This window comes from Varroa jacobsoni, unplaced genomic scaffold (assembly GCF_002532875.2).
Source record: "Varroa jacobsoni isolate VJ856 unplaced genomic scaffold, vjacob_1.0 scaffold_1109, whole genome shotgun sequence".
NCBI lineage: Eukaryota > Metazoa > Arthropoda > Arachnida > Mesostigmata > Varroidae > Varroa > Varroa jacobsoni.
In genome coordinates, this window is record NW_019214011.1 from 251,126 (window position 1) to 277,837 (window position 26,712).

The 26,712-nt window shown below is 42.4% G+C and overlaps 1 protein-coding gene across 5 annotated transcripts; it reads right to left on the reverse strand.

Annotated features, from left to right (window-relative positions):
* lqf (epsin homolog lqf) lies at positions 1-25,721 on the reverse strand. 5 transcript variants are annotated; one of them, XM_086971035.1, is made up of 8 exons: positions 23,435-25,721; positions 22,794-23,231; positions 7,916-8,516; positions 7,310-7,434; positions 6,699-6,832; positions 5,848-6,027; positions 5,253-5,463; positions 1-5,139 (listed from the first exon to the last, which is right to left on the reverse strand). In XM_086971035.1, the coding sequence occupies exons 3-8, from the start codon at positions 7,982-7,984 to the stop codon at positions 4,173-4,175; spliced, it is 1,686 nt and encodes a 561-aa protein (XP_086827161.1). In that variant the 5' UTR covers positions 7,985-8,516; positions 22,794-23,231; positions 23,435-25,721; the 3' UTR covers positions 1-4,172. The 5 variants fall into 5 exon arrangements, with proteins under 5 accessions (XP_086827161.1, XP_022700147.1, XP_022700146.1 ...); XM_022844412.2 differs by lacking the exon at positions 22,794-23,231; XM_022844411.2 differs by having other exon boundaries at positions 22,794-25,721.
* Positions 25,722-26,712: the final 991 nt, after the last annotated feature.

Genomic DNA, 26,712 nt, shown 5'->3' on the forward strand with positions numbered 1-26,712 from the left:
GAACATGTTGTAAAAGAGCTTTGTGTTTATTAAGATTGGTTTGTTTGCTTTTGTTTGTTTACGATACTTCAAATGCTGCCCTAGCAAGGCGTTACCTCATTCATCATCATCATCTTTTATCATCATTAGCATCGTTCATTATATACCTAGGTTTATACATCTCAAAGCTAATCATCGTGTTGTTTTTGTTGTGTAACAATCCTTTTATATGAAGACGTATTTGTTGCAAAATGTCCTATTTGCTTTCTCCATTTCGGTGTTCATGTCATCTGTCTTTTTCCGTCGTTCGCTCTTGCTCTGTTTCGTTTGTGTTAATTGTCTATAGCCATCAGTATCTATACGCAATTTCCAAGTTTCTTTCCTTTTACTTAGAAACGAGCAAATTGTTATTCACTAACCACCCATCCTACTGAGACGTGAAATCCGCGTCAGATCCCATATACTTCGCCTTATTGCTCGTTGGCTCGCTGTTCCGTCGCTAGAGGCCTTCGTGTTCGATTTTCAACTGCCGCGTGTCCATTTACTGCACACGCCTTAAAAACGCTTCTTTGTGTTATTTTAAGTCTTAGGGCCTCAACGTTACCATCAGCATTGTCCTCGTCGTAGACCTCATTATCAGATTTATCTTGTGCACGATCGGATCTATTGTGTTCACTGTTCCTTTTCAATCTGTATTTCATCAAAATCTTGTCAAAGCTAGTAATAATTTTCCATTTTTTATCACCACTTTATCCCAAAGATCCTTATTCGTCTTGCTTCTTCCTCTCCTCAGCTAGTCTACGTACTATGTGCCAAATGATCGCCAGGAGAATCTCCAGAAACCTTGCGCTAGAAACTTAATATATATTGAAGCGCTATAGTACCTCTTCTCATATTTTGTCGATTCCGCACACTCTTCGCTTGCCTTTCTCTCGGCTATTCATTTGTGTTTTAGCAATTTTTGGCATATTTCAACTGCTAGTAATTTTTTTCCCGGTTTATATTTGTCGTCAATATTAGCCCGCATGTTTTACCAAGATCTTTCTCGCTGTGCTTTCCTTTTCCCATGCCTCCACGTTACTGGTCTCGAGACAAGGCAAATATTATAGCAAGCAAATGGACAGAAATTGACCATCTCCCGGTCAACGCGTTTGGTGATCAACAGTGCGTCCATCTCTCTGTTCTTCAGCACGTTCACATTCTCCATTCTTTCCCACTGATTATTTTTGGCCATTAGACACCACTTCAGACGGCGGTTGACATTTTATTATTTGTTATATCTGCCGCTGATCCTAAAGTGGTTGGATGGTTGTTGCTGTTGTTGTCTTGCGTTATTATAGGAATTGTTTGAAAATATAAGTGTTTTTATCGCTTTCTCTCTCCGTTATTCCCTACCGTCTGTCTGTTCTGCCATTTTCGTGTTTTCTCCGCTACACACCTATTCGTTCTTTGATATCTTTCTATTTGGTGGCCAAGTCTAGCTTGTTTTTGTGTCCATCAGTATTAAACGCCTGTATATATGTCATTACTTTTCAACCGTTTCACGACGATACGCATATTTGTCGATCCATAAAGAAGAGATTTGTTTCTAGCTGAATTCAGGCGAACCATCTAAGCCAGCCAGCCAGCCAGCCAGGTTTTTCGTTTTGGATGCACGTGCAAAAACCGTAACGATTCTGGTATTATTACCATATACTCGGTGATAAAATTCATCTCCGCCGTCTAAGATCAGCAGCATTCATTAACGATCTTTTATTTTAGCCAGCCGTTCTGTTGTTGTATACATCTGTCCTTACATATATATATGTATGTAACACACATATACAAAAATCTTCTCGAGCCTTATGCCGCCGTTGCTTATCATTATGAATCACATGAAACTACTATTGAGCACCACACTTGTCCACCTGCTATATACCGAGAGTTACTTCTAGCTACTGAGAGTTACTCTGCATATCTTCGAAAACTTGGCGTCCATAACTACTTCAATTCTTGTTTTACTTTCCAACCCGAATACATACCTTTTTAAAAGCAGGAAGTTCCCGCGGATCCGGTGTTACGGTGCTCGACACAAAATTTGTTATGCCCACCTGTTGATCATCATTCAGTGTCGCTAATTGTTGCCGAAACGATTTATCATCTACCGCAAAAAAAGCAACAGGAGGGAACAAAGCCAGTTGGGTCAATTGGCGTGTGACTCCGCCGTAGGTACATCGCCTAAGGAGAAATAATACTACGGTCATAATACGTGCTAGTTGAGGACAATGAAGGCATTGACGATAAACGAAAATGTCTTCCTTTTCGCTTTATCCGTAGCTCACTAGAGAATTTTTGGCCGTAAGCGCCTACGGGCTTAGAACATGAAGCAAGAGGAAAGCCACGAACTTTTTTAACGGTTGTCGCTTCTAAAGACTACTTTTGATGTTTCGCCAACAGGTTTGAATTTCATTGTTTGTGTAATTTCACCTCAACTTCATCTGTATAGTAGCGATGTGCGAGCTCGTCGGAACAACAAGTCACAGTCTCAAGCCGTTCGTCCGCCTACGCTAACCCAGCAATCCGCTTTGGGCGTCGGTTTCACACAGTCTTTTCCGACTTCGTTGTTATCTTTTCCCGTGACATTATGGCCGTTACCGACATTATGCTGTTGATTATGTTAGTCAAATCATCAACCTACGTTTAGTTACTGCAAATCGAGCTGGCAACCAAGTTGCAACAACATTTTACTACACAGCGTTGTTTTGTTTACGTAGTTCCTGTTGATATTAGTACGGCCATAGAATTTTTTCATACGGATTTGTTATGGCATGGATTACTTTGCCGTTACTGCTACTCAGGTTGCGTACTTGTGCTGTAAACCCCGCCTGGCTCTAGTCAAGCCCGTCGTTTGCTTCGTGTACATTTGTTCGCCTTGCGATGTGTCGCAGGACACAGGAGTGTCTCTGCTAGCGTCAAGTATTCAGTCAGTTGTTGTTTATGGGTGGCGTAGGTAAAAAAAAAGGCGCATTCATCGTCATCTACAGGTCAGCACATCCAGACCGTTATCCTTATTAATTAGGACCACAATAGTATGCATGGATGATATCAATAGATCTCACCAGTAGCATGCAATGGACATCAATAGGCCTTGATATCCCTTATCGGCGAATCGATTACAGTGTTTATTACGATAACTAATTCAAATTTCAGTACTGTCTGTAATTAACGCTGGTTTTACAAGATGGTGTAGTCGCGTGATAGTTTGCAAAAGATGCATCTGTGCTTGAATGTGACTCAGATTATCACTGTCATTCATAAAATGTTACTTTTAAGTTAGATTTTTATATTATATATCACTATTACGATGAATCTTATTACTTTTATGTTGCAGCACCTCGTTAGTGGTTTACCGTCATCCTTATTTATCGGTGGTTTAGTTATATTCTGCCGTGGGTTCATCGATTGTTGACATTTTAGTAACATGGTTGATTCAAAGCCCAAAATGAATTTTGGACCAAAATTATGAAGCGTGAGATTATGAAAACTTGAAATGTTGCCCAAAACGTTTGAAAACTATAAGTACGGCCGCTAAAATGGGTCGCCCCATTTTACAGCCGAGTAAAGGGTGTCCGACATTTCGGTTACATGTTTGTTTTGTTACGTGATTGACATCGACGTAAAGAGAAACGAACTACGACGCTACTGGGAGTGACAAGTGGCTATTGATGTACGCTGTCGTTGTGGTTCTTTTAGCTAATGGCTTAGTTGTAGTAGCAGCAATCAGGACTGTTGCTTTGTTACGACCACTAACCCACCTCTATATTGACACCGTCCACTTAGATCGGTTTCTGCCTTTTCAGCTCAGCTTTCAGATTTTGTCCCTTTCGGATAATGCTGTCGACTCGGCCACTCGCTCAAAAGTGCTTTGTTGCAGGTGTATTTTGGTTGTCAGTTTATAATCAATTCGTTATATTATAATCTAGTGTTTAGTATTTACTAAATTTATGAGACTACCACACCGTTGCAGCAAGCGTTGAACGAGTGGCAAGTGGAAAGTTGGAACGGAGCCGTATGGCAGAAATCACAAGACTGAACGAAGAGGAAAACCCTGATACAAGTGTTGTATTCACTGAAACGATCTAACAGATGACATAGTTAGACGACGATATCAGAATTACAATTAGAAAATTATTTCCGACTGAGTGTTATTTTGCTCACAGAAACGGGTTTACTGAGCCAGGCGTAGGTGTTGTTCGGGTTGGAGCACCAGCGGCGAAACCTTCGAAAACGGCCCCCGTAGGGCCGCCACGAAGTTCATTCATTGTGGGAGCTTTATTCAATGCCTGGAAGGGGTTCTGCTGAGGAGCCGGACACGGATTGAGCAGACTGGTAGCGGCGGGCATCCCGGTGCCGAAAGGGTTAGCGGACGGCGCTGCTGGCTTCGCCGTAACTAGCGCGTCAAGGTTTACGAGATTACTATTAGCGCCGAGGAAAGATTCGGGCGTTTTTCGCATTCGGCTGTCTTGTCCAGCCACTGCGCTGCTGTTCTTCGGCAAAGCGCCACCTAGGCCAGACATATCGAATGCCGGCGATTGGCTAGCGCTGCCATTGGTGCCGCCTAGTTGGGCTATCATTGACGGTGACATGTTGGCGGCTCGCTGTCTCGAGATCAGGTCAAACTCGTCGAGTTCGCCTTTTGAAACACCTCCAGACGAACCGTTTACAGCCCATGGATCAAGGACTGGGGCGGCCGAAGGAAGTGAACTGGCTGGTTGTGGAGCCCAGGGATCAACAGCCACTGGGGGAGCTGGCGCCCACGGATCGACGCCGCTTACGGCCCCCCCAACAGCTCCACGTGGAGTAGCAACAGTTCCAGTGGGTCCGGCTCCGCCGACGGCTCCAACGAGAGGCACGGACATAGCATCCACCACCTGTGAGCCCGGGATATGTCGAGAGGCTGCTGCTGCTGCTTGGGCAGCCGGCAAACCCCACGGATCGGCGGACTGTGCGGGCGCCACTGTGGGTCCAGCAAGATTCAGTCCAAGCAGATCATCCATGCAGCTTTTCGGCGCGGACGATGACGCAGCTGAACCGTTAGAAGCAGAGAAAGCCCCGCTTGACGCGGTGGCGCCGCCTTGCTTGACATTATCTTGCTGGCTTTCCGTCAGGGCCATCTGCAATCTGAGGGGAAACGATAGCAGAACAACAACAACAAAGAAGTCATGGACTTAGAACGACTTCAAACTATCGTGGCTTCAAAAACTATCTATGTATCACAGAGTATCATACGATACCTCAGGTCATCGTTTTTGCGTTGCCGTTCCTCCTGTTCGGCCTCTTCCTTGCTCATAGCCAGAGCGAGTTGAAGCTGCAGCTCTTCCTCCCCGGCCGTCTGAGGCCGCGCTGATTCCAACTCTGAACTGGATGCTAATACAGATCGATAGTCACCGCGTGGAGAAGATAAATCATCGACATAGCCAGTTCCACCGCCTCCGCTGCCGCCGCCTGTCCTCAGGAACCAGACCAAGTAGTTGCCCGTAGCAAAGACACACGAATAAAAATCATACGTTTTTATGTTAAAAAAATACGTTTATATAACTACTACGACCTGGTCAGGTATAGATCCAAGCTACAAGATCTGGTTCGCTGTCGAATACGTGCACGTACCAACAGATCTGCGCCTGCATTGTTTATATAGCGAATATCCATCCAGTTCGTTCGTCCAATGAGTGCCTTCGTTGTTTTCGTTAGGTTAAATTTAATGTATGAGCAGCTGACTTTTTCGATGCCCTTTTCTGTTAAACGAAAGCAATGTGATACTTTTAAATATAACAATATCTGAATAGACAACAACGTCTATTCAAATCTAAATCTGCTCCGAGGGCTTACCGATAGCGTCATGAGAGGAGCTCGCGGTATTAGTGTTCTGCGCGAAACGCTCCTTCGCTTTTAAAGCGCGAGCTCGCTCTTGGCGCAGCCGTTCGTCGTCTTTGAGCAGAGTGACAAGCTGTTTACTTTTTTCGCGTACATTCATACCCTGATCCTTATTGTCGTCCATGTATTGGAAATCTGCAGATAGAGAAATACCGCCAAACAGGTGAAACTCTACTGTTGAAATAAACCTTTTTCATGTTAAAAAAATTGTAATTGTGATTATTAGAATCTATGCTATTGTTATAATTTCGATCAATAATGGTTCTATAGTTTTCCATATGTAATCAATACATACACATCGTCCGTGCATTCTATTACAAAATAGGTTTTGCTATATCAGTTACTTGTTTACTTAAGCCTCACTTCAAATAGGACAAGATTAGAGCTAGCTCAAATATCCTGTGGGAGAGCCTTCTGTTGCTTAACACCACGTGACTGAGTCTGCATGGCTAGCCGAGTAAGTAGAAGTCATTTTTAATATGTCTACAATATTCTAGATAGGAAACAGACGTTTCTTGGCTTGGAAATTCCCTGGACATATTTCATTTTTAGATGTGCGCCGCTAACCTGTTATTTTTCTTCTGTTTTTTATATAAAAATCGTCTGTTAAACTGAAACAGCTCAAAAACAGGATATTTTTTCGGTAAATGACTACAGAAATAGAAGAACTGTTGTGGTATTCCCGAAGCACGTATATACTTGTACGACCGTAACACATTTTATATAATAATACAGCATGGCGCACCACCAATTCTGTATCGTATATAAAGAGCATAATTGGAAAATAGGATAAGAAGGAAACTAACCTTTTAGGGTCTGTATGGCGAATATGTTCTCCTTGCATTGAGTGGCCACACGTTCACTTCCAACCTTGATCAAATATTCAAGCAGCACCAATGCTTTGTATACGTGACGCCAGTTCTTTCCATTATCGTTTAACCTTATGATACAAGGGATATCACACAATAATTAACATCTAAAGAGAGATATTACTAACAATTACGTGGACCTAACAGTTAGGTGCTGATCTAGGCTAGTGCAGCTTATACAGTGATTTAGGTTTAATTTTATTATTCTCATCATACTTAAGTATACTCTAAGTAGTGTTACCCTTCTTGTCGAACAGTATCGCTCAGACTAGATGATCAGACCAGATTGAATCTTTTGTAACGTGTATTGTTAAATTTAATAGAATTTAAAGCGCACATTTTAGCTGGCAAAAAAGGATCAATCATCGTATTTGCAAAGTTATTAGTTTCGTGTGGATTTTCAAGAAATTTCAGAGTTCATGTCAATAAATCCCTATTTTGTCGTAATAAATTGCGAATTAGAATGTTGCACATCGGAATCAAGAAGTCAGACGTTTGGACATTGTTATTTAGATTGCCGCCTGAATCAGCCATCTTTATTTGTTCACCTTTTCCAAATGATTTGCATGATCTCCGTAAACGCTACAACATTGTATGACAAATCTGCGATCTCCCCCATGAGAGCCGACGGTGGCCCCCAGGGGTCATTCGAAGTTGCTTCACGAACCTTCACCTGAAAATGTGTCAAAAAATTGGCAAGGTTCAGAGAAGGAACGTTTAGAAAACAAGCGCAATAACCGTGCTCGGTAAAAACGGTAGAAAATGGTCTACAAGGAAAACATCTCAGTAAGATAACTAATCACTTTATTGTCAAAGCTATCGATAAGACACACAATTAAATAGTCACAGCACAGCAATTCAAAAATGCAAGTTACAATATTAAAAAATGCTGCTTCTTTCTTCTTTAGTCCTTTATCTATGATCAGCAAAAAGGTTTAGCGTTCTACGCTGAATAGAGAAACCACGTCAAGATAAATGTATATTGCAAATAAGAAACTTAATTGTGTACACGTATGTTACAACTCTATCTAAACGTTAGTCGTCGTCGAATTGTTTTTATGTAAAAAAAAAAAGCACGAACATACGATTTATAAAATAGAAATAAAATAGTGAGTCAGCAAAGCCTAATGGACTCTTCCTTAACTATCACAAACCTGTGCGTCGGTGTAATTCCGAACAACGTTTTTAACGTTGCGCCGGATTCCCTGAACATTGACATTCATATTGGAGCCTTTTGCGGCAATGTCGCTTCTCGTCCAGAATGATATCGAATCTCAGAAGCCGTTTGAGGGAATCGATAGTGATTCAATAGTGACTCTTTCCCATGTGTTCGTTTGTCTCCGACGTTGTTTTTTCGACTTCGTTACCTCGGTCAGCTTCGGTTTCCTGCTACCGACTGAGGACCGGGGAAGTCTATTTTCTCGAAGTCGCCCGCCGTCCCTGCCGCTCGGTTACTCTAATATTGAAAAAGAATTGTCCAACTCACGGAAACGAAGATGAAATATAGACGCACGAAGGTCGGTAATCAGGGCACCAATGATTACTACGCTGTGAACATCAAGGGCTGGCAAACATTGTCATTGGCCAACAGCTTGTGACACCGAAGACCTTCAGTATCTTTCCTATGTTTCTGGCTTGAAGTTAATAATGTCACGGTAGCAGTACTGGTTTAACCACCGAGCATCGAACTATACGCTGTCGTTCGTTATCGGATTGCCTTACCCCCTAACGTCTCGACAAATCCGTGGTCGACTCCTGTAACATTATCATAACGTTATTATCTGATTCGAATCGGATGCATTGTAATTCCTCTTCATATAATTTGTCGTAAGCAAACACCGGCGAATGTGTAAATTTCCGTTTTTCTCGCAAATAGTGAATTTGTGAGAGAATGAAACTAACAGTTCCATAGGATCAAAGTGGTCCTTATACAATCGACTCTCCTAAACACCTCAAAAAATGACCAGTCATGTTTTGGCTGTATGTAAACTCTATATTGCGTAGAGGAAGTTACAAAGCAAGAAAAGTTGGAGATCAAGGCGGTGTACACGGCGAGCCTTTTTCAGCTGGAGACTTAGCCGCTAAGCAACTCTACCGATACTGGTTCTGTGAAACTTCTATCTTATGCTTCAATTGAATATATCCCGATGGATTTTATGTATGCAAAAATAACTTATTCAACGTCAGCTGCAACTGTTGCACCTGACAACTATGACGACATTGACGAAGATTATAGTGCACCAAAATATGGTTGGACCTACATAAAATTAGTGGATACGTAGAACACGCATAAATATTGACTGGCGTCCCTTGTTACTTAACGTCTACTAGACATTTAACATAGCGAGAGATGACATTGAATGTTGTAGCGTTTCGTAATACTCATCGGTTCAGGCTGACTGGCAGGCGCGATATGCAAACACTTCTCCAGCGTACCGACGCTGGCAGTAACGACATAACGAAAATCAATATTGTATTAACTAACACGTCATTGTCATACCACTCATCCACTGGTGAATAATTAAGCAACGCGGAACCCTTTACGTAGTCGGCTGAAGTCTGCGGAGGCTTCAAAACTGATGAAAACGTCTGTGACGACGCCCGCAACAGAACGCAGTCAGGTCGGCTGGCCCTCTGGATAGCCGGGCTGTTTCATTCGTAGGGAGGTCATAATAACGGGGCGGATCATCAACACGGGGTGCAACCGATACGATACTAGATAGTCTACGCCGGAGAAGACGTACCCGTAGAAAAACTTGGAGGCAAATCGAGGCGGCCGCGATCCCTCCTTTGGTCGAGGTTACACTATGATAAAACGATCGATCAGCGCGACCGTTGATGACAATAGTACTGCTACTAATATGAATGTGATATTCCGTGATATTGATCATCACGATCAAACTTTGAAGAAATCGCGATTTCCAGTTACAGTGAATAGCATAATGCGCGCAGCTCTACGAGACGTCAAGCGGCTAGGGTGGAATAACATATATTAAGCCGTTGTTTTTTCTAATCATCCTCATTAAAATTCAGCATTACTAGTGTATATTAAGCAACATCATACCGAGAATTACACGAGCTGTACGGTTCACATTTGCCGATTTTTTCGTCATTCGCAGGAGGTGTTCCTAGGTGCCATGAAGGCCTTTGAGTCATTCTCTTAAATGCCACTAGAACTGTGCTCCATATTTAATGCTGATGGTCCTTTTACATTCGACGCTGATAGTATGCCCAGTTTACAGAGATATCAGCCGTTATAAAAACACGCTATCAACTGCCAATTGAAACTTTTAGCTAGGTTTCACCGTTTAGACTTTTTTAGGCTCTGTGCGCCTTATGGACTTTCTTCTGTCGTTCCAAGGCTTTACATTTTAGGGAGTTTTAGCTTTGCAAGTTTGGTTCCATGAAAACTTGTAGTGCATAAAATGTCTACGCTTATGAATATCGCCTGAGTCATGGTAAGGTAATTTGTTAATAAAAAAGCGATTGCTGTTTTGTTGGTTCGTAGTTTGAGTCACCGACTAAAACCGCTGTGAATAATCGTGACGAATCGTGATTCGCGAGCATGATAGTCAAAAACTACACCTCTATCTGTTTTTGTGTAGATACAGTCTTCAGAAAAACTCACAGAAAGGAGTTCGTATATGTAGATGCTTCACCCTACACACAGTATGTATATATATATATATGCGTATAGGGTTAGAGGCGTGCAACACAAATCATCTTTTCCAAGCCGTCCAGGGATATTTGCCTTATTATGCCATAGATTGCAGTGTGGACTGCCTTTCCGGAATCAGAACCAACCCGAAGGTCCAGTTTCACGTTTAGATAACTATAGTTCAGCTATATGCGTTGCTATTGAAAACTGAATTGACAAACTATGTTAGAATTTGCGATAGTGTTATGTTCCAACGAAGTATTTTATGTTGAAATATAATACTATCGTGTATTGGGCCGACTAGCAACGCCCTAGAAAAGATTAAGAATTTATAGTGTTTAAAAAAATAACTAACACATCTTTTTAAATATGTCTGTTAGTGCTAGTGAAAATCGACCAAGTGATTTTTGTGTCGCTTATAGCCACCCCAAGATAAAACCTTCCGCAGTTTTGAGAAGAACACACGTCAGGCAATGTGGATTCAGGCACTGAAATTGGGGTTGGCACTCATCTGTCTGCTAACGATTCCTTGGAATATGTGTTGGACACTGAATGATGATCATAACCGTAGAGAGACGGGCCACGATATTCCAGCTAGCCTTTGGTGAACGTAAAATCTACATTTCTATACAAATAAATCTTAGACCACTTATTATTTTTTATTTACTAACATCAAACCAGTCACATGTTTGATTGAGGGATTCGAACATTTGTTCTCCTATTCCGAAGTCAGATCCTGCTCTTTACTGCCACTAGGATCGGGCGTCTGTATTTGTGAAACGTGCAGTACTATAAACATTTGGTTAAAAGACCCATCCAGCATTAGTTTGCGTCATGTGTTCATCGATACTTTCACCGTTACAACGGTTGCGTCTTGCGTGTGCGGACCGCGATGTGTGGATCTGTGTTGTAGTTGCCCTTTACTTCTGAACAACCTGTCGGATGATGTGTTTTAATACGATTATTCATTCTAAACTTTGCTAGACTTTTGCAATGTACAGAACTGTACAGAACATTCTTCAGGCGTCATAAGCAGGTTCGAAAATAATTTTTTTTCGTTTCTACTCTAGGCCTGTGAATAGTTTGTGCCGTGTGCGCAGCTAATGATTCATTGTTATTCATACCGATGTTAGAGTAATTACAACAACTATTAGCATTAAGAACGGTTTCACACCGCCATGTCAGGTAGAAAATGGAGTGACGATAGGACAAACACAATGGGTAGTATATATTCACACGCAGGTCTACGGGCGTCTATGGTAGCGTCACGCCAGCTTCAAGTTTTATAACTGCATGTTTTTGATTGCTTCTTAAGGATTTAACAAAGGAACGATGAGAATGTGTACGCCAATTCGCGGAATTACGCTTTGGACTTTCTGCCTATGTATGCATGGTTGATACCAGAACAATTTTATTGACATAGGAGCTGTATCTCTCCTGACGGTGCCAACATGTAGCCATTACAGACAGATGGTGACCAGTGGAACTGACGTCAGAGGAGTTAATGACATCAACGAAGACTTCCCGCCTAGACATGTATTGAAACTAAAAAATCAGTTACAAGCAAATGCCATACTATACCAATAAATAAGAGCAGATGACAGTGACCTTGCGGACCACTGAGTGCTTGGCGTTCACCTCAGTATCGTTCATTGCTTGTACCATATTTGCCTAGTTGCATTTCGGTTAACAAGAAGAGAATATAGTCATCTCCTCACCGTACGCCACCCTTCAAGTTGGTTACTAACGGACGGTTAATGCTGCCACGGGGCGGCAGAGGATAGAGCTGATGCATCTAGCTGATCTCAGCCACTCGTTGTGGGTTGTCACCCGCAACGTTTATACGGAAATAACAAGCGACGTCTTAACGTTCACTGACGTTTTCGTCGCGGTGCATTTACGTTTCGTTCCAGTCCCTTTTTAGTTCACGCCATTGACGCCAAGATAATCTTGTGTGTTAGCTAAAGTCGTTGCGGTAACAGCAACAACACTCACGGCCAATCGCCAGCGAAAGGTAGCGGTACCGAAAAGAGGCAACGATAGTTTAATAACCTCTGTCTACCTCTGGTAAACGAGACTCTTGGCGATCTTCTGGAGAAAAAGGCCGCCATGCGATCACATCGCCTGTAACTGCGTAGCCAGAATACGGAAAAAAATCAGAAAGATCCTAAGTGTCATCACTGTACTGCGTAGAGTCAAAGTTTCTTGACAGTTTACGTTGTTATTTTACATCTGTAAAATATATATATATATATATAGAAAACTGTGAAAAAATTATACCTTACCCTGCAGATACACGTTTCCACCATATAACAGCCGACTAAACGATTAGGCGATCTGAAACCAAGATTGTGAAGTACCTCACTCCGGTCGTAACCGTTCGGTGTGCAATCGAAACTCCTTGCTGCTACTGCAGTGAATGCAACTCTGTGGCGTCTGCTGTTTAAGTACTGAACGAAGGCAAAGTTTCTACAGCATATATAGGAACTTATGTCTGAGTTTGTCGCCTGCATTCGCTTTGCTCACTACCGGAAGACTGAACTCTATCTCTCTCTATCTCTACTCACAAAATTTTCGAGAATATAAGGATAAAACGCTGCTTGCTACACCTTTATAAATAGGAAGTTCTGCACGTCAATTTGCAATATTTTAACAGGGTGCTGCACATATAGATATATATATGTGGGAGTTATGCAGTTAACCAATTTCATTCATTCTCACTAATTAGAGTATTCCGTGCGAGATGCGATAAAAAAATATGCAGCGGTTATTATGATTATTCAGAAACTAATGGATGAATCATGTCACAACCGATTTGTCATCGAATTTACTTTTCTAGTAGTGTTGGCTTTTTTCTAGTAATGTATAAATAGTGTTGACCTTTGTTTTATTACTGTATTTATTGTAGCTGTTCATGTCGTGTCGCATCGTACTTTATGTTGTTATAATCTTGTTTGTTGCCGTCAACAAAAAAAAAAACCGAATTTGTTCGACTTGATTTGATTAGTATAGGGAGTAACTACAAGGACTTATTAACCCTACCCGTTTGACTGGCCAATTTCCCGTTGGCGACGCTCGTTCAGCTGGTCTTCATGCCGAATGAAATTTAAGCACGCAATCGGCTTAAAAGCACGATACGCAGTTGACTGAGATTTATGTGTGTTCGGATATGCGTCGTGGGTAGTTATTATTGAGCAATCAACGATTAACGAATTCGCTTACTTATTTGCAATATTTCAAGTTAAAGTTCATTAAAGGGCGCCCGCAACAATTTATAGCTATCGTCCATTAGGCCCTCAGTTCCCAATGGATGTTTAACACAGTAATGCCCACGTAAGAAACCTTACACGTATTATGAAATTAATAGGACGATCAGATCGTCGTAATTCTAAGCTAGTCCAATAAGAACTTACAACTTATTCTTTAAATTCTTCAATTCTTTTGCCAGCGAAATTTTATTCAGACAGCTTCTCCCGTCTACGGCACAGGCCTGACGGTATAGGTAGAAATAAAAAGAAACCTGAAGTAACCTCTGAACTGACACAATCTGACCTGACTAGTTTCTGAGCTGTACTAAAGCTGACTACTACTTGTAGTCAGACTGTCGACAAGCCCTTGTTTATATCCAAGGAACCTACAGTTTTCGGAATCGCGCTCAAAAAAGTAGTCTACCAATGGACTTACCATCACCCATGACAATTTCTTAGACCCTTTGTCTGATCATTCCTTAGTATCACAATCGGCAGCTCATGGTAATGTAACAAGAGATGCCAATTATTTCTGGCCTTTTCTTGCGTCAGTGCACCGTCAATGACAGTTATATAGTCGACCGGTTTGTGCGCCTACTCATCAAGCTGGTTATAAAGAATGCGTGGCCCCATACTTAATACGAATCTGCCATAGCTACGATCAGATGCTCCCATAGATCTAAGAGACGAAATCAACGGCATGCCATTACTCGTAACAGTGAGCACGAACTAAACAACGAAGGAACCAAGCAGAGAAACTTAATTTGTGGTTGTCTCGACAGAGGGCGCATACGTCGCGTTGTCTTTCAACAAATCCTCTTCTATCTACTCTCATAAAGGGGGAAGGATGGAACGAAGCAACAGGATCGGTCGCAGCGACATACTGCAGGTGGAACTAACTGGCGAAGCAAGAGACTCGGCAAAATGTCTGATCAGCCAAATAAACGCCAGGTAAGCACGCAGACAAGTAGGCAAGCGGCCAGATGACCCTTTTTCCTGTTGGAAGGTCTTTCAGACCGGCCACCGGTCGTTGTCATATTTGGCGTTGTCCAAAGCAATATCGCCAGCCATCATAGCCTTCGTACAAGTGTAAGTAGGGTTCTGAGACCGAATATGTCGACTGTGACGATAACTATCATTGGTAACGATATTTTGGTTTCAATAAATAATTAGGAAAGTTCGTATAAAGCACGCCCCAAAAAGAGTGGCTAAGCGGTGTAAAGTTATTAAAAACATGCTTTTAAGGCAATGATGTTAAAAGGATCAAAAACGCGTATAGAATACCATCTAACAGCTAACAGACCATCAAACTATTTAACGCCGTTGACTTGTCCAATGCAATTCATTGAGGGGAATTCGGTGTCTCCACTTTTTGAATGAGAAAGGCTCTGGCGGAGGCATCATATGAGACTTGACTGAGGATGCTAATAAAGCAGAAATTAGTAATGAAGCACTTAGGAATCTTTATATTGAAGACAGGAAACGTATTGACAGTTCATGGAAATGTCAAGTTCAGTTTCTCTAGATTAAATTTAGTTCTAAAGTTGGTGTGGAGTAATTACAGAGACAGGTACAAACAATAATCATGTGCTCCGTTAAGAAAGCTACAGGAAAAAGCTACAAAAGGACAAAACGAAAAGATACTGTGATACATAGATAATGGGGGTGCGGAAGATTATTATGCTTTGTAATAGAATACTTCATACATCTTACAGACTGTAGGATACCAAATACAAACACTATAAAATTAAAGCGTAACTAGGAGAAAATATCGTAAGTTCGTAATATCGGGAAAAAAAACAATGGAATATATGGTAACTTATTTTGACGGTCGTGTTAAGCGTCTACTTAACCTCAGAAAGGTTTTCAGCCTCACTTAAAATAAACTACGTTACAATATAAAGGAGAAAAAGGAACGGGAACACATAAAAAACGAGAAAAATACTGCCTAGATGGTGAGGTAACAAAAATTATTCACTGTGAAAAGAATAACGGCTGCTATTTGACATCTGGCACACTTATTTGCTGCCAAAATAAGTCTGAGATCATAAATGAATGGAAAATCGTTCCTACTGAAATATTCTCTTCTTGACGACCAACATGACGTTTGTTGACTTAATTTTTAAGCTATTCACTACTTTCAACAGTGGTTTCGAGTCTCAAAATCCGCCCGTGGCTCAACGGGCTATGTGCCTACTGTCTCTGCCGGCAGGTAAGAGTAACGGGTAACTCGAGGTAAAGTAACTAATTTCATTGATAGAGCCCGAAAAGTTCATTTTCGGAAACGCGCGGAACTACACGTACAGCCGTGTTTCACGAATTCAGCGACGCCAACCTGAATGACGCAGTCGTAATCGCGTTAGTAGAGGCTATATCGCGGGCTCGGTATGTGTCAAACGTGCAGATTTTTTCCGAATTTATTTTTTAGCCATGTGCTGATTCAATATAGCAATAGGATCCTAAAGGGAACATTGTCCTAAACTTGCTGCAATGGTTTATCCACAGTCGAAAAGCCAATTACTCGATGAATATGATGCAGGTTATTAAATGGGTTACGGCTTCTGTAGCATGCTTAGGATCTATTCAAGCTAAGTTACAAAATGTAACGTTAGGGAGTTTAGGAAATTCGACAACATCAAGCGACAGGGATCAATGAAAAGATCATTTTCTATTCTACCCAGTGCTGCTTAACTTGTCACTGTTATAAAATTGGTTGAGCACGTAAAAAATATAACGTTAATTGACAATTAGAGTTGAATTAACTGACGGAACTGATGTTTGTTACGCCGCTTAGTCAATAAAAAACCGAGTAGTAGAAAAGTTTGGCAAAATGATGTAAGAATTTTTTCTTATCTTCGGCTATATATAACAACTTGTAGTCATCGTCAGGCATTTTACGCGGGTCCAGTTCTGCTTCCCAAGCGAAGGCCAAAAGGTCGTTGACATAACATGCCTTTACAATCGTGTATCGACTAGCTTCAGGCCATCCTTAAAGTCCTGCATTATATTGATGAGAACTGCGGTAGCATAGAGAATCCCGCTAACCTCTGGTTCCGTTACCTAGACCGAAAACCACTGGCGCCACCGCTGGTTCAGCCTACGATCGCCCACGCATCGTACCGTGTATATACGACGTTTGATATATAATGGGCGTATTGAGCAGCTAGCCAGCCAGCTGACCGGCGAGTCGACAGCACACCAGCTTGCGCAGTTGTTACGGAGTGTTTACACACGGTCGTCTACGAACGGCTGGGTACATCCGCTGTCGTTTTTATGCCTGTTGCTATTGCTGTTGGCCGTCCCCACACGATAGCCGCTGGGAAACATAACTGCACGTTAAAGCGACTAGCGGCCAGTCAGCCACTACTGTAATCACCAGGAGAAACCATCGTTAGAAGCGGTACCATCAACGGAGAACCGGCTGCGGCTTAAAGTTCTCGATCGTACGATACAAACAGAAAGGTCTCCCATTCACCAACTGCCTTTACTCGTCCACGCTATTCACTGCTTGCGCTGCTTCTGTTGTTACCATTTGCGGGTAGTTGTACCGCCGCTGCTGCTCCTGACTTGAGCGGGTCGTAACGAGTAGCTACGAGAAGACTATTACATGATACTGCTACGTATGGCCGATGCGTTGGTCTTATTTACCATAATGTAATATTCGGCTAGAGTTGCTGCGAGCGGCTTCACAGTATGGTGGTAGGTGACCGGCTCTATCGTGATAATGTGATATCAACTTTACGATACAATTTTTCATCGTATTTCATATTAGTTCAAGTTCAATGTTTTTCATTGTCGTCAAACTATCGAAGCTCATTTGACTATTAACGATAACTGTCGCTTGTGTATAAGCATATTTGGTACAAACGGACACACCAACAAGGAAATGTTGTTTTTCTTGTAGTATAATGGCTTTTTTACATCATCCTAATAAACATTGGCACGAAAGATGGGACAAGGCACAAGCAATATTCTTCTTTCAACTTTGGCAAGATGTGCCCGCCTACATGATCATGAAAGCATAAAATGATCCAGTTATAACGCTTGTTATAATTGTTGAGGTAGGACTTATTTACAAATCATATTACATTTGCGATTTGGCCTCGTTGGAAACGTTACAGTAAAAAATGACTGTAACACGCGATCAACTGCCTGAGATAATTGCAACCCCCTCAGCTACCAAACGGGCAGCTTCTAACACTCTGACAGAAAAGGTCTTGCCGAGACAATAAGCGTTAGCCTTAATGGGTGATGAAAATCCTATCTCCGGCAGACTTTGTGTTACGGCGAAGCAAGCCGCCTTCAGAGAAAACCGAATAAAACCAACAGAGACGCTTCTTTTTCCAAAATGTTAAAGAAAAAAAGAAGCAAAGTCTACGAAATGCATAACTACTGATACATACTAGTCCATTCTGGTTTAGGTGTCAGTCGATATACCACATCGGGGTTGCATTCTAAACTCGAGCTTAAGCCAGGAAGTTTGAACGGTGGCTGTTAAGGACGGATGAAATGACTGCAAGATTTTCGTCTGTACCAATAGTCGGACCTTATTAATATTGTATTTATAATTAATTAACAAAGATCGACGAAGCTATTTAGGTGAAATAGGTTTCGATAAGGCCTTTCTTCCCTTTTATTTAGTCGTGCATTTCATTAGATTCGCCCAGTCTGAAAATATGCATAGTGTTAGAATTTCAGGAATAAATACGATTTTTAAATTACGTAATTGGCAGCTCTTTCTTTTGCGATTCCGGCCGACGTTCTTTAATGATAGCTAAACCACTATATCAACTACTGACTGTTCCGCTAAAAGCAGCTCCGTGTAACATACTCAACTCTTTGAAAGGTTTTACGATTGTTGTCACATTCAATCGGTTAATTACGTCTGGTCTCATTTGAGCTTCATATTTCGTATCGAATGAAGAAATTTTCTTCAGGATAAAGATAAACAAAAACAAAAACTTAACTGCATAGTAAGTCGGTGAGGCATGTCATGTTTCTAGCATCCGTAGTGAATTCGACTCGGTCTGCAAAAAAACACGGTTTCGCCAAAATATTTTGCTATAGAATAGTAATAACAAGTCACAAGCCATGCCACGTACGCATGTACGTATACGCTGGAGGTGCAAGTGAAGCTCAAAATCAGACTGTCGACCGATACTAATTCCGTTCCGGCTGACAGTCGAATCGAATTCATTACGACAATATATCTTATGGCACTTTATGTCCGGCATAACAATTGTTCACTAAATAATGCGCCTGGTAGTGAATATACAAGTTGTTCCACAAACCCTATGGGAACCTTTTACGTGACTCAGACCACTGCTTTATGCGATACTACTATTTCGAATAATGCAGGATCGGCGAATTTCACTAACCGATCATACCCTGCAAATCGAATATACAGGGTTACGTTCCTGAGCTCAACGGCCTCGTGTCTTTACCGAAGCAAGCATTATCTTGTCCGTTTTGAATTGTTTCTGCTTATGTGAAATGTTGCTATGTGAAAATATCGTTTCAGCCAACAACCATGAAACTAACAGTACGCGTGCCCACCAGCGAGTTCTCACCTGTGTCGCACATAATTGAGCGCGTGACAACAGTGGCTCTTGAACCGTCCGATTCCTATTTCGAGACATATACACCGATCATTTTCATAATATTATGCGTATCAGACAATTACGCAGTGATATCTTGCAGACGAAAGCACGTCCTACGAAAAGGGATTTGTTTTACACAAAAAGCTTTGTTACGAGGGTAAACACAACTCTATAGCAAGGATTTTAGGCCGACGAAAAGAACTCACCGAACTGTATCCTCATTGAAAGCGCTTCCTCATTGGCAGCATAGTAGTCGAACGAGGTGCTTCCACACAGCATATGATGAAACGGTTTGCTTTTCCAAGTGTAAAAATAACCCCAGGACAATAACGTTACTATACTGTGCCTCAATTTAATTTTATTTATTAACAAGCGTTAATGCATGAAATAGCTTTGCAAGTAAATACAAAATAAGTAAAGGCGACTGGTCGAATGCCATAGTCAACAACATGGAGTTAAATAGAAGCTTCTGTACGTAGTGGACAGTCTCGATTCAATCTTTGACAGACTCCATTGAATCTAAAGATGATCTTCCGTTCCATCAAGCTCGTATTGGATTGGTCAGTTTTAATTAAAACAAATCACACCTGCGTCGTAACAACATACACAGCGAAAACAACGACAACAGCACAAGCAGCTGTTACGTCCCTGTAAAACCGTTACGTAAAATCCAAAAACCCATTATTGCCCACATTCAGTTCATCCACCAAAACAAGATGCTCGTTGTGGAAGGTACCAAATCGTGTCGAACATTTTTGACGATTAGAACATTATAACTTGTTTCGAAGGCCAGTTGAGACGCAGAAGATCTTGTTTCAAAGAAGGGCTGCTGAGTAGCTAGACTACTCAGAGATTTGTCGATAGATCGAGAATTGGAGTGATGCCTTAAGTTCTGCGCAACGATCAACCAGTTTGACGAAAAGGTCTTATTCGACTGTCATTTACTGTATTATCGTTAGCAACGGAGCCGAGAATGATAAATAGGTAACAGTGCCAATAGCAATCTGTAGTCGACTGTAGTTGTCAATGGCTCAAGGCAGTAGGCATATTATATGACTGACTGACGACTGACTGATTGGCGGAGTTATAATAGTAGGGCCAATAACAGAAACCTTGCTGTCATGTGCGGTTATAGCTTTTGCTAGGCAGGTAACGACACCACAGTATAATCTCAGGTTGGCCGATAAAGCCCTGCGGCGACGGACCACACGCATCTTTGACCTACATCTACGTATAGTATTTGGCTAAGGACGTACATCCTTCCCGAGTTGCACGTTCTTTATCCGAAGTAATGAATCCAACTTTAGCTATGTCAACTGGTCATATCAATTATGCAAAAAGCGTTAAAAAACATCGGCGAGATCTGAAAAGGGTGATAGATTGAACACATATAACAATGAGATGCTTTTCAGCATTTCATCCCTGCCTGAAATAATTGCCATGGCAGGTACGAGCGCGGTTTCGCGAAAAGTGACAACACGATAGGCGTAAAAATGAAAAAATTAATGAACTGAGGTACGGAAAGCACAGGATAAACTCATTGTTCGGCCAAAGTAATGAAAAGGCAAGAACACATCTATCAGTACAGCTGAACATAACATCCATAGTGCATGAACAATTCGTGTGCTCGCGACCCAACAAAATGTCGACTTAATATGTGTCTACTTATATCTGTGCGCGAAAGCGTTTTGGCTTGAAAAGAAATATCAGTCCACAATGATTGCAACGGCTATATGGTAGTGTTGTTGTATGCTGAACTTCTGTTGACATGTTGCTTTTGATGTTTGTTTAGTTTCTCAACAGAGGTATTCCTCGCAGCATTTTAACATGGACCTGTCTGTATTAGAATCACGTGTCTAGCTTCTATAAAATAGAATTATAAATACCATATTAGCAGAAGCCAAATAACTACTACCAGCAGCGGTAGCTACGCCGCAATAGGATAGCATAACGTAACGCTCCAGAATTGATATATCGATGTAAACAATGGCGGCGGATCACAAAACAACTAGGCGTGAGTGTAAATCGAGACGACCCTGTCGTATACTACGTTGGACGTTACGTATACTACAAAGATAACGACGTTTAACAAACGTCGAGATAGTATGAACAAGACAAACTGTACCGTTGTCCTGTTGTCCTGTTGGGCCAATGCTGAATGCGGCGCGACCTGACGCTTACATTAGTATCAACGGTAGCGGCAGCTACGCCGCTTGCAGCCCCCAATGCAAAAGCAGTAAGAGCAGAAACATCACAACCACTTGCCACCAGGAAGGAACTAAAACAAGCCACCACACTCTGTTAATGGCCAAGCCAATAGACACGCACGCACCCAGGCGGGCAGGCAGGCAGGCCGACCGGCCGGCCGTCGGTCGGCTAGGCAAGCCTGACTGTCTGCCAGTTCCAGCAAAGCAACAAACAAGCACAAATCGGTGAGCATTAGATGCTGCTGCTGCGGTGGCGGCGATATGAGGCCGTGTAGCAACGTGCTGTTCGGCTGGGCAGCGGTAGCAGCTGTTCTTCAGCGAGCGGCAGTGGCTGTAATAGCAGCAGCAAAAGCAAAGGCTCATACAGCGGTCTCAGTGAATGGATGAAAACGGGCAGACCAATGGACACTACCATCACTCGCCGGCAAGCGGCACACCATCGGTTCTCGTTGGTCGGTAGCTGGCGCCACCGTGCCAAGAGGCCGCAGTCGCAGCAGCAGCGTTAGGAGCGACAGCAGCAGCAGCACCATCCAGCATAGACGCTACGATAGGGTATAATGTAACACAAATACTGCCGACGGCATCAGCAGCATAATCAGTTGCTGAGGCTTTTGCGGCGGCCGCCTCCGTCGCAGCACCAAAAAAAAAAAATAGCACCGTCGTTACCAGCATCGGAAAAGCCTGACACACCCGTAGACTCGAATACACATAGAATACAACAGACCAGTAAAAGAAGTTGGGAAGGCACAAAACCGAAACTGTTTACCACTACTTGCAAACGATCACTATCCCGACCGAACTTATCAGTAAACAGCAGCGTCTGCTGCTCCGACAGAGGACACAGTATCGATGCACTCGTGCTGTTTCCAAGATGATTTTCACAGCTTCATGATTATTATTACTGCTGCCATCATTAACAGGATGTTAGTTGAGATGATACTACCCGGTGCAAATAGAATAGTCAATACGGCCATCGAATATAATAATGGATGCACACATTAATATAGTTATGCTAATAGAGAAAATGGATACGGGGAAGTTAAGTTGTTTCCATATAGAGAGCATGAAGGAGAGGACAACACGCGGGAAAGCGAAATCGAGTAAGCAAGTTGCCTAAATGGGGGCTAGCGATGAACATTCCAGCTCTAAAGCTCTAAAATTACTATCTTGCCTATCATAAGACTGAACAGCACGTGGAATTAGTCTCATGGACGGGCTAGAGAACGATTTAAATGTTGTAGGGTGATGTGTCATTGGTGACGGGACGAAGTAAGACAATTTGCCAAACGTTAGATAGTTTCGCTTTTTACTCACTATACCTTTATTTATTCGTCCCTAGAAATCCAGTGGCCGAATATCGCGCTAACCGTGAATCAGCATTGATACATATCAAAGTGACAGGTAGGACAATGACAAGCAAACTTTAACACTGATCGAACAGAATTTGAGTTCAGTTAACTAGATAGTGTCGATGAACAAGCCATGTCTGACCCACTGACAAGCTTTCTGTCTTATATCAGTAACAGCGGCAGCCGTTGTTGCTGCTCTTGGTTAGGTAGGAACAGATTATCATCGTGTGACGTTGTCGTCTCGGAACCATCATCGCGAGCTTTACTGTAATCAAAGCTAAGAGGCTGGCGGATCTTTTCAGGCGGGTTCACACAATGTTGTGCTCGTACGTATTGTTCACTTTGTCGTATCGTTGCTGGTAGTGGCAACATACGACTATTTTGCCAACTTGGTCGATATACGGGAAGCTGAACAGAGTTGCGGAAGGACGAAAAAAATTCCTGTTAACACACATGGACAGATCTTCACCTGGTTCTCACATCGACTCACATACCCTCGTCGAAGTGGAAAACACCATTCGTAGGAGCTGTATCAACTCAAGTTATGCTAGTCGATACGGAACAGTAGCTGAACTGTAAGTACGAGTAGAATTAATAGAACAGAAACTCACAGGACCGATGGAAGCTAAGCGGGACGTGCGTGTGTGCGCCCTTGAAGCAATTCGTGTTGTCGTCCTTGTTCCCCTAGTCAACAATAATCCTCCTGCTATATTGTTGCAGGCCACTCGTCGTACTCCACTCGATGATTCTTCGTGTTGCCTCACTTACTCGCTGTGACACAGCTAGTGAAATAGATTAGAGGGACCGCCACTTGTCATCCGTGGCCTTCTGCTACTGCTGTTGCTGAGCTCCTTGCAAAACGGCGATACCAACACAGTCACATACGACTGCAGCGATACAGCGGCCAAAGCCTAGTTATACAGGCAATTCACGACGTCCACAATGAGTAAGCTTTTGAGCCAGCATGACCCTACTACAAAGGCAAGCAACGAACGAACGAACGAACGAACGAACGAACGAACGAACGAACGAACGAACGAACGAACGACCGACCGACCGACCGACCGACCGACCGACCGACCGATCGATCGACCGACCGACCGACCGACCGACCGACCGACCGACCGAATTCGCTTGGTCAGTCAGTCGTTCGTTTTCCAGCGGTTGCCTTCGTCGTCGTCCTCTCCGTTGTCTTCTTAGATACAACGCTACTCACAGTGAACGACCGAGGAGACTGAGCGGTTCGGTCCTTGATCCGGCAGCACCAGCGAAACAGCACTAGCAAACCACGAAAGCCGCCGATGCAATCACTGCTACCTGCTGCCGTGGCTGTATCTGCTACATACAATGCGCATACACACACAGACACGCAGGAGAGATGAATGACACTTCCAGCAGCAGCAAAACTAGTCAGATCGGGGATCAGAAAGCAGTAAACCACTCGGTACACTCCGACTTCTCTCCTACTACGACGATTTCCACTCGTGTTGTTGTTAAGCTGTCGACGACGACGTTCGTTACCGTTCGCCTTTCGTGTGTGTAGTCTACGGCCGACGATGCTGCTGCTGCTAATACATGGAGGCATTCACACACACATCGCCGATCAAGACGACGGCCGATTTTACACTGAGAACTAATGACTCTTCGGCGATTTTTTTCCTAGTATATATGTTGTTATTTGCAGCACTGCAGTAAAATTAGAACAATCAGCCACCACAGCCATTAGTTAGACACTGGGCAGTAGCAGCACCGTCCAAGAGGCAGGTAGATAGACCGCCCGACCCGATACTACAATTACTGCGACTACGACAGCCAGTCAGCCGCTGTAGCAGCGGTAGCGACTCAGACAGCCAACGAACAATCGAGTCGTCAGTCAGTCAGTCAGTCAATGCTGTAGTCTGCTTCGGCTAATGTTGCTGCTGCGAAACTTCGTACGTTGCTATGACAGTCGAGAATCAGTCGTCGTCGTCGTCGTCGTCATCGTCGTCATCGGCGGCGGCAATGGCAGGATCCAGTCGGTAGATTCATCATTTGAGGAGATGATCTTGCTTGCGAGCGGAGCAGATCATTGCGGAGGGCGGGCGGTCGGTCCTTTTTTATTCTGCCTGTTACCAATAACAAAAATAGTGATGGTTATAACAATGGAAAAAAGGACAGTGTTACGATGTGGCAGATGTCGATATTACTACAAGGCGAACATTTACGGTCATATTTTTTGAGTGAAAAATCCGTTTCAAACGTGACCCCAACCGTGATTGCGACAAACATTTTGCAACGAAACTTTTTTCGTTGCACTTTCTGATTTTTTTCGTTGACCACTTCTGATTGCAATTGACTATTGAAGCTCACACTCATTCTTAGGACATATAGGTAACATACAAAAAAGTACGTAGTAAATTCTGAGGCCACTAATAGACAGCTTTCCCACGTTCACGTAACAAATAACACTATTCATTATCAAACCATTTAACTAACAAGTATTATGAAATAGCTTTTGATTTTTTTCGTTTTGTAATTCGATTGTTACAAAAAAATGTGGAGTACGCGTTTGTCCAATTTTCCTTACCCCGCATCGCATAAGAACCATCGATTTTCTTCGCCATTGATTAAAATACGAACAAATGTGTTTACTAAATAACTAAGTGTTAGTGTTACGCACGTGTGTTGATCGAGTTAGTAAATTTATAAAAAACGATTCAACTCTAAGTGCGCCGATAACGTACATCATCGCAGATCACAATACCGTTGAACTGCTCGTAAGTTGGGGTTCTAGCTCGTACCTTCACTGAATAAAAATCCAGTAAAACGAGAACTAACTTCAATGTCTAGTCGTGCCAAAAGGTTTCGGCCAATGGAAGAATTGAATAATAAAAACAGGTCGAAATTTTAAATGGTGAAATATGCGAGGGTCAAAATCGATTTTGTATTATATCTCCAAGCGTATTGAAGGTTTCAGTCCAATGCGTTGTTGTTAATTTTTAATTACAGGTTGAACAAAAAAGACATTCTTAATAATAAGCCATTGGCGAAAAATACCGTGGGATATATATATATATATATATATATATATATATATATATATATATATATGAGAAGCTATCTGAAGAAATAGAAGAGTAGAAATAACATGAGTTCGCCTATATATGAACATGCGTGCGTCGTATTCCTCGTCGAATCAAACAATCAGCCGGCAGTAGGCAAAATTGTTCAGGTATTCTCCGTGTATTCTATTGCTCACTGAGTGTGTCCTACATGAATTAAGCCTTACAAATGATTATTGATGGCCAGCTTTTACTCGCAACAGATGTTGCTCACAGACCACATTTACAATCCGTATCACGGAGGTAAGATTAGAACGTCGCTACTACATGTTTCGCATGTAAGGTTTACCATGACAGGAGCGTATCTCTGTATTCTCTTATTCTCGCCTATTTTTCTTATAAACAGCATTAAATGTTAAGTAACTACTTGTTTTATTCAAATTATGGCGATGATTCATTACGAACCTTGCAGTTTTACACGGACTATAATCTCACGCAAGTGTGTAGGATATAGGATTTCGTAGAAAGGAAGATATGAAATAAAGGTGTTATCACGTTAGGGTAACACTCACAGAAGTGAAAACTAATGAAGCTACCAACTAACAGCAAATGGACACACGCGACGAAAAAGATTTATGACCCTTAGTTAAGGGTCAAGCGGCTTTCTGATAGGCTGGCAAGGTCCGAATTGGTCAATATGAAGTTCAACTTAGAGCGGAATAGGTCACATAGTTTGCCAGACCATTAAGCATGAGTTAATGGCAAATGCTCTAAGCATGTAACCTAGGCTTCGAGTTCTCCATCTCAAATAGAAAAACAGTTGGCTTTTACAACTGTTTTTCAAGCTT

Bases quoted from the DNA above. Each gene is read 5' to 3' on its own strand.
- lqf (XM_022844412.2), bottom strand. From the start codon at position 7,984: ATGAATGTCAATGTTCAGGGAATCCGGCGCAACGTTAAAAACGTTGTT. The intron at 6,833-7,309 runs GTGAACAAATAA...TTGTATCATAAG, and splicing joins ATGCAAATCATTTGGAAAAG to GTTAAACGATAATGGAAAGA. The intron at 5,464-5,847 runs GTAAGCCCTCGG...TCCTGAGGACAG, and splicing joins CTCCTCTCATGACGCTATCG to GCGGCGGCAGCGGAGGCGGT.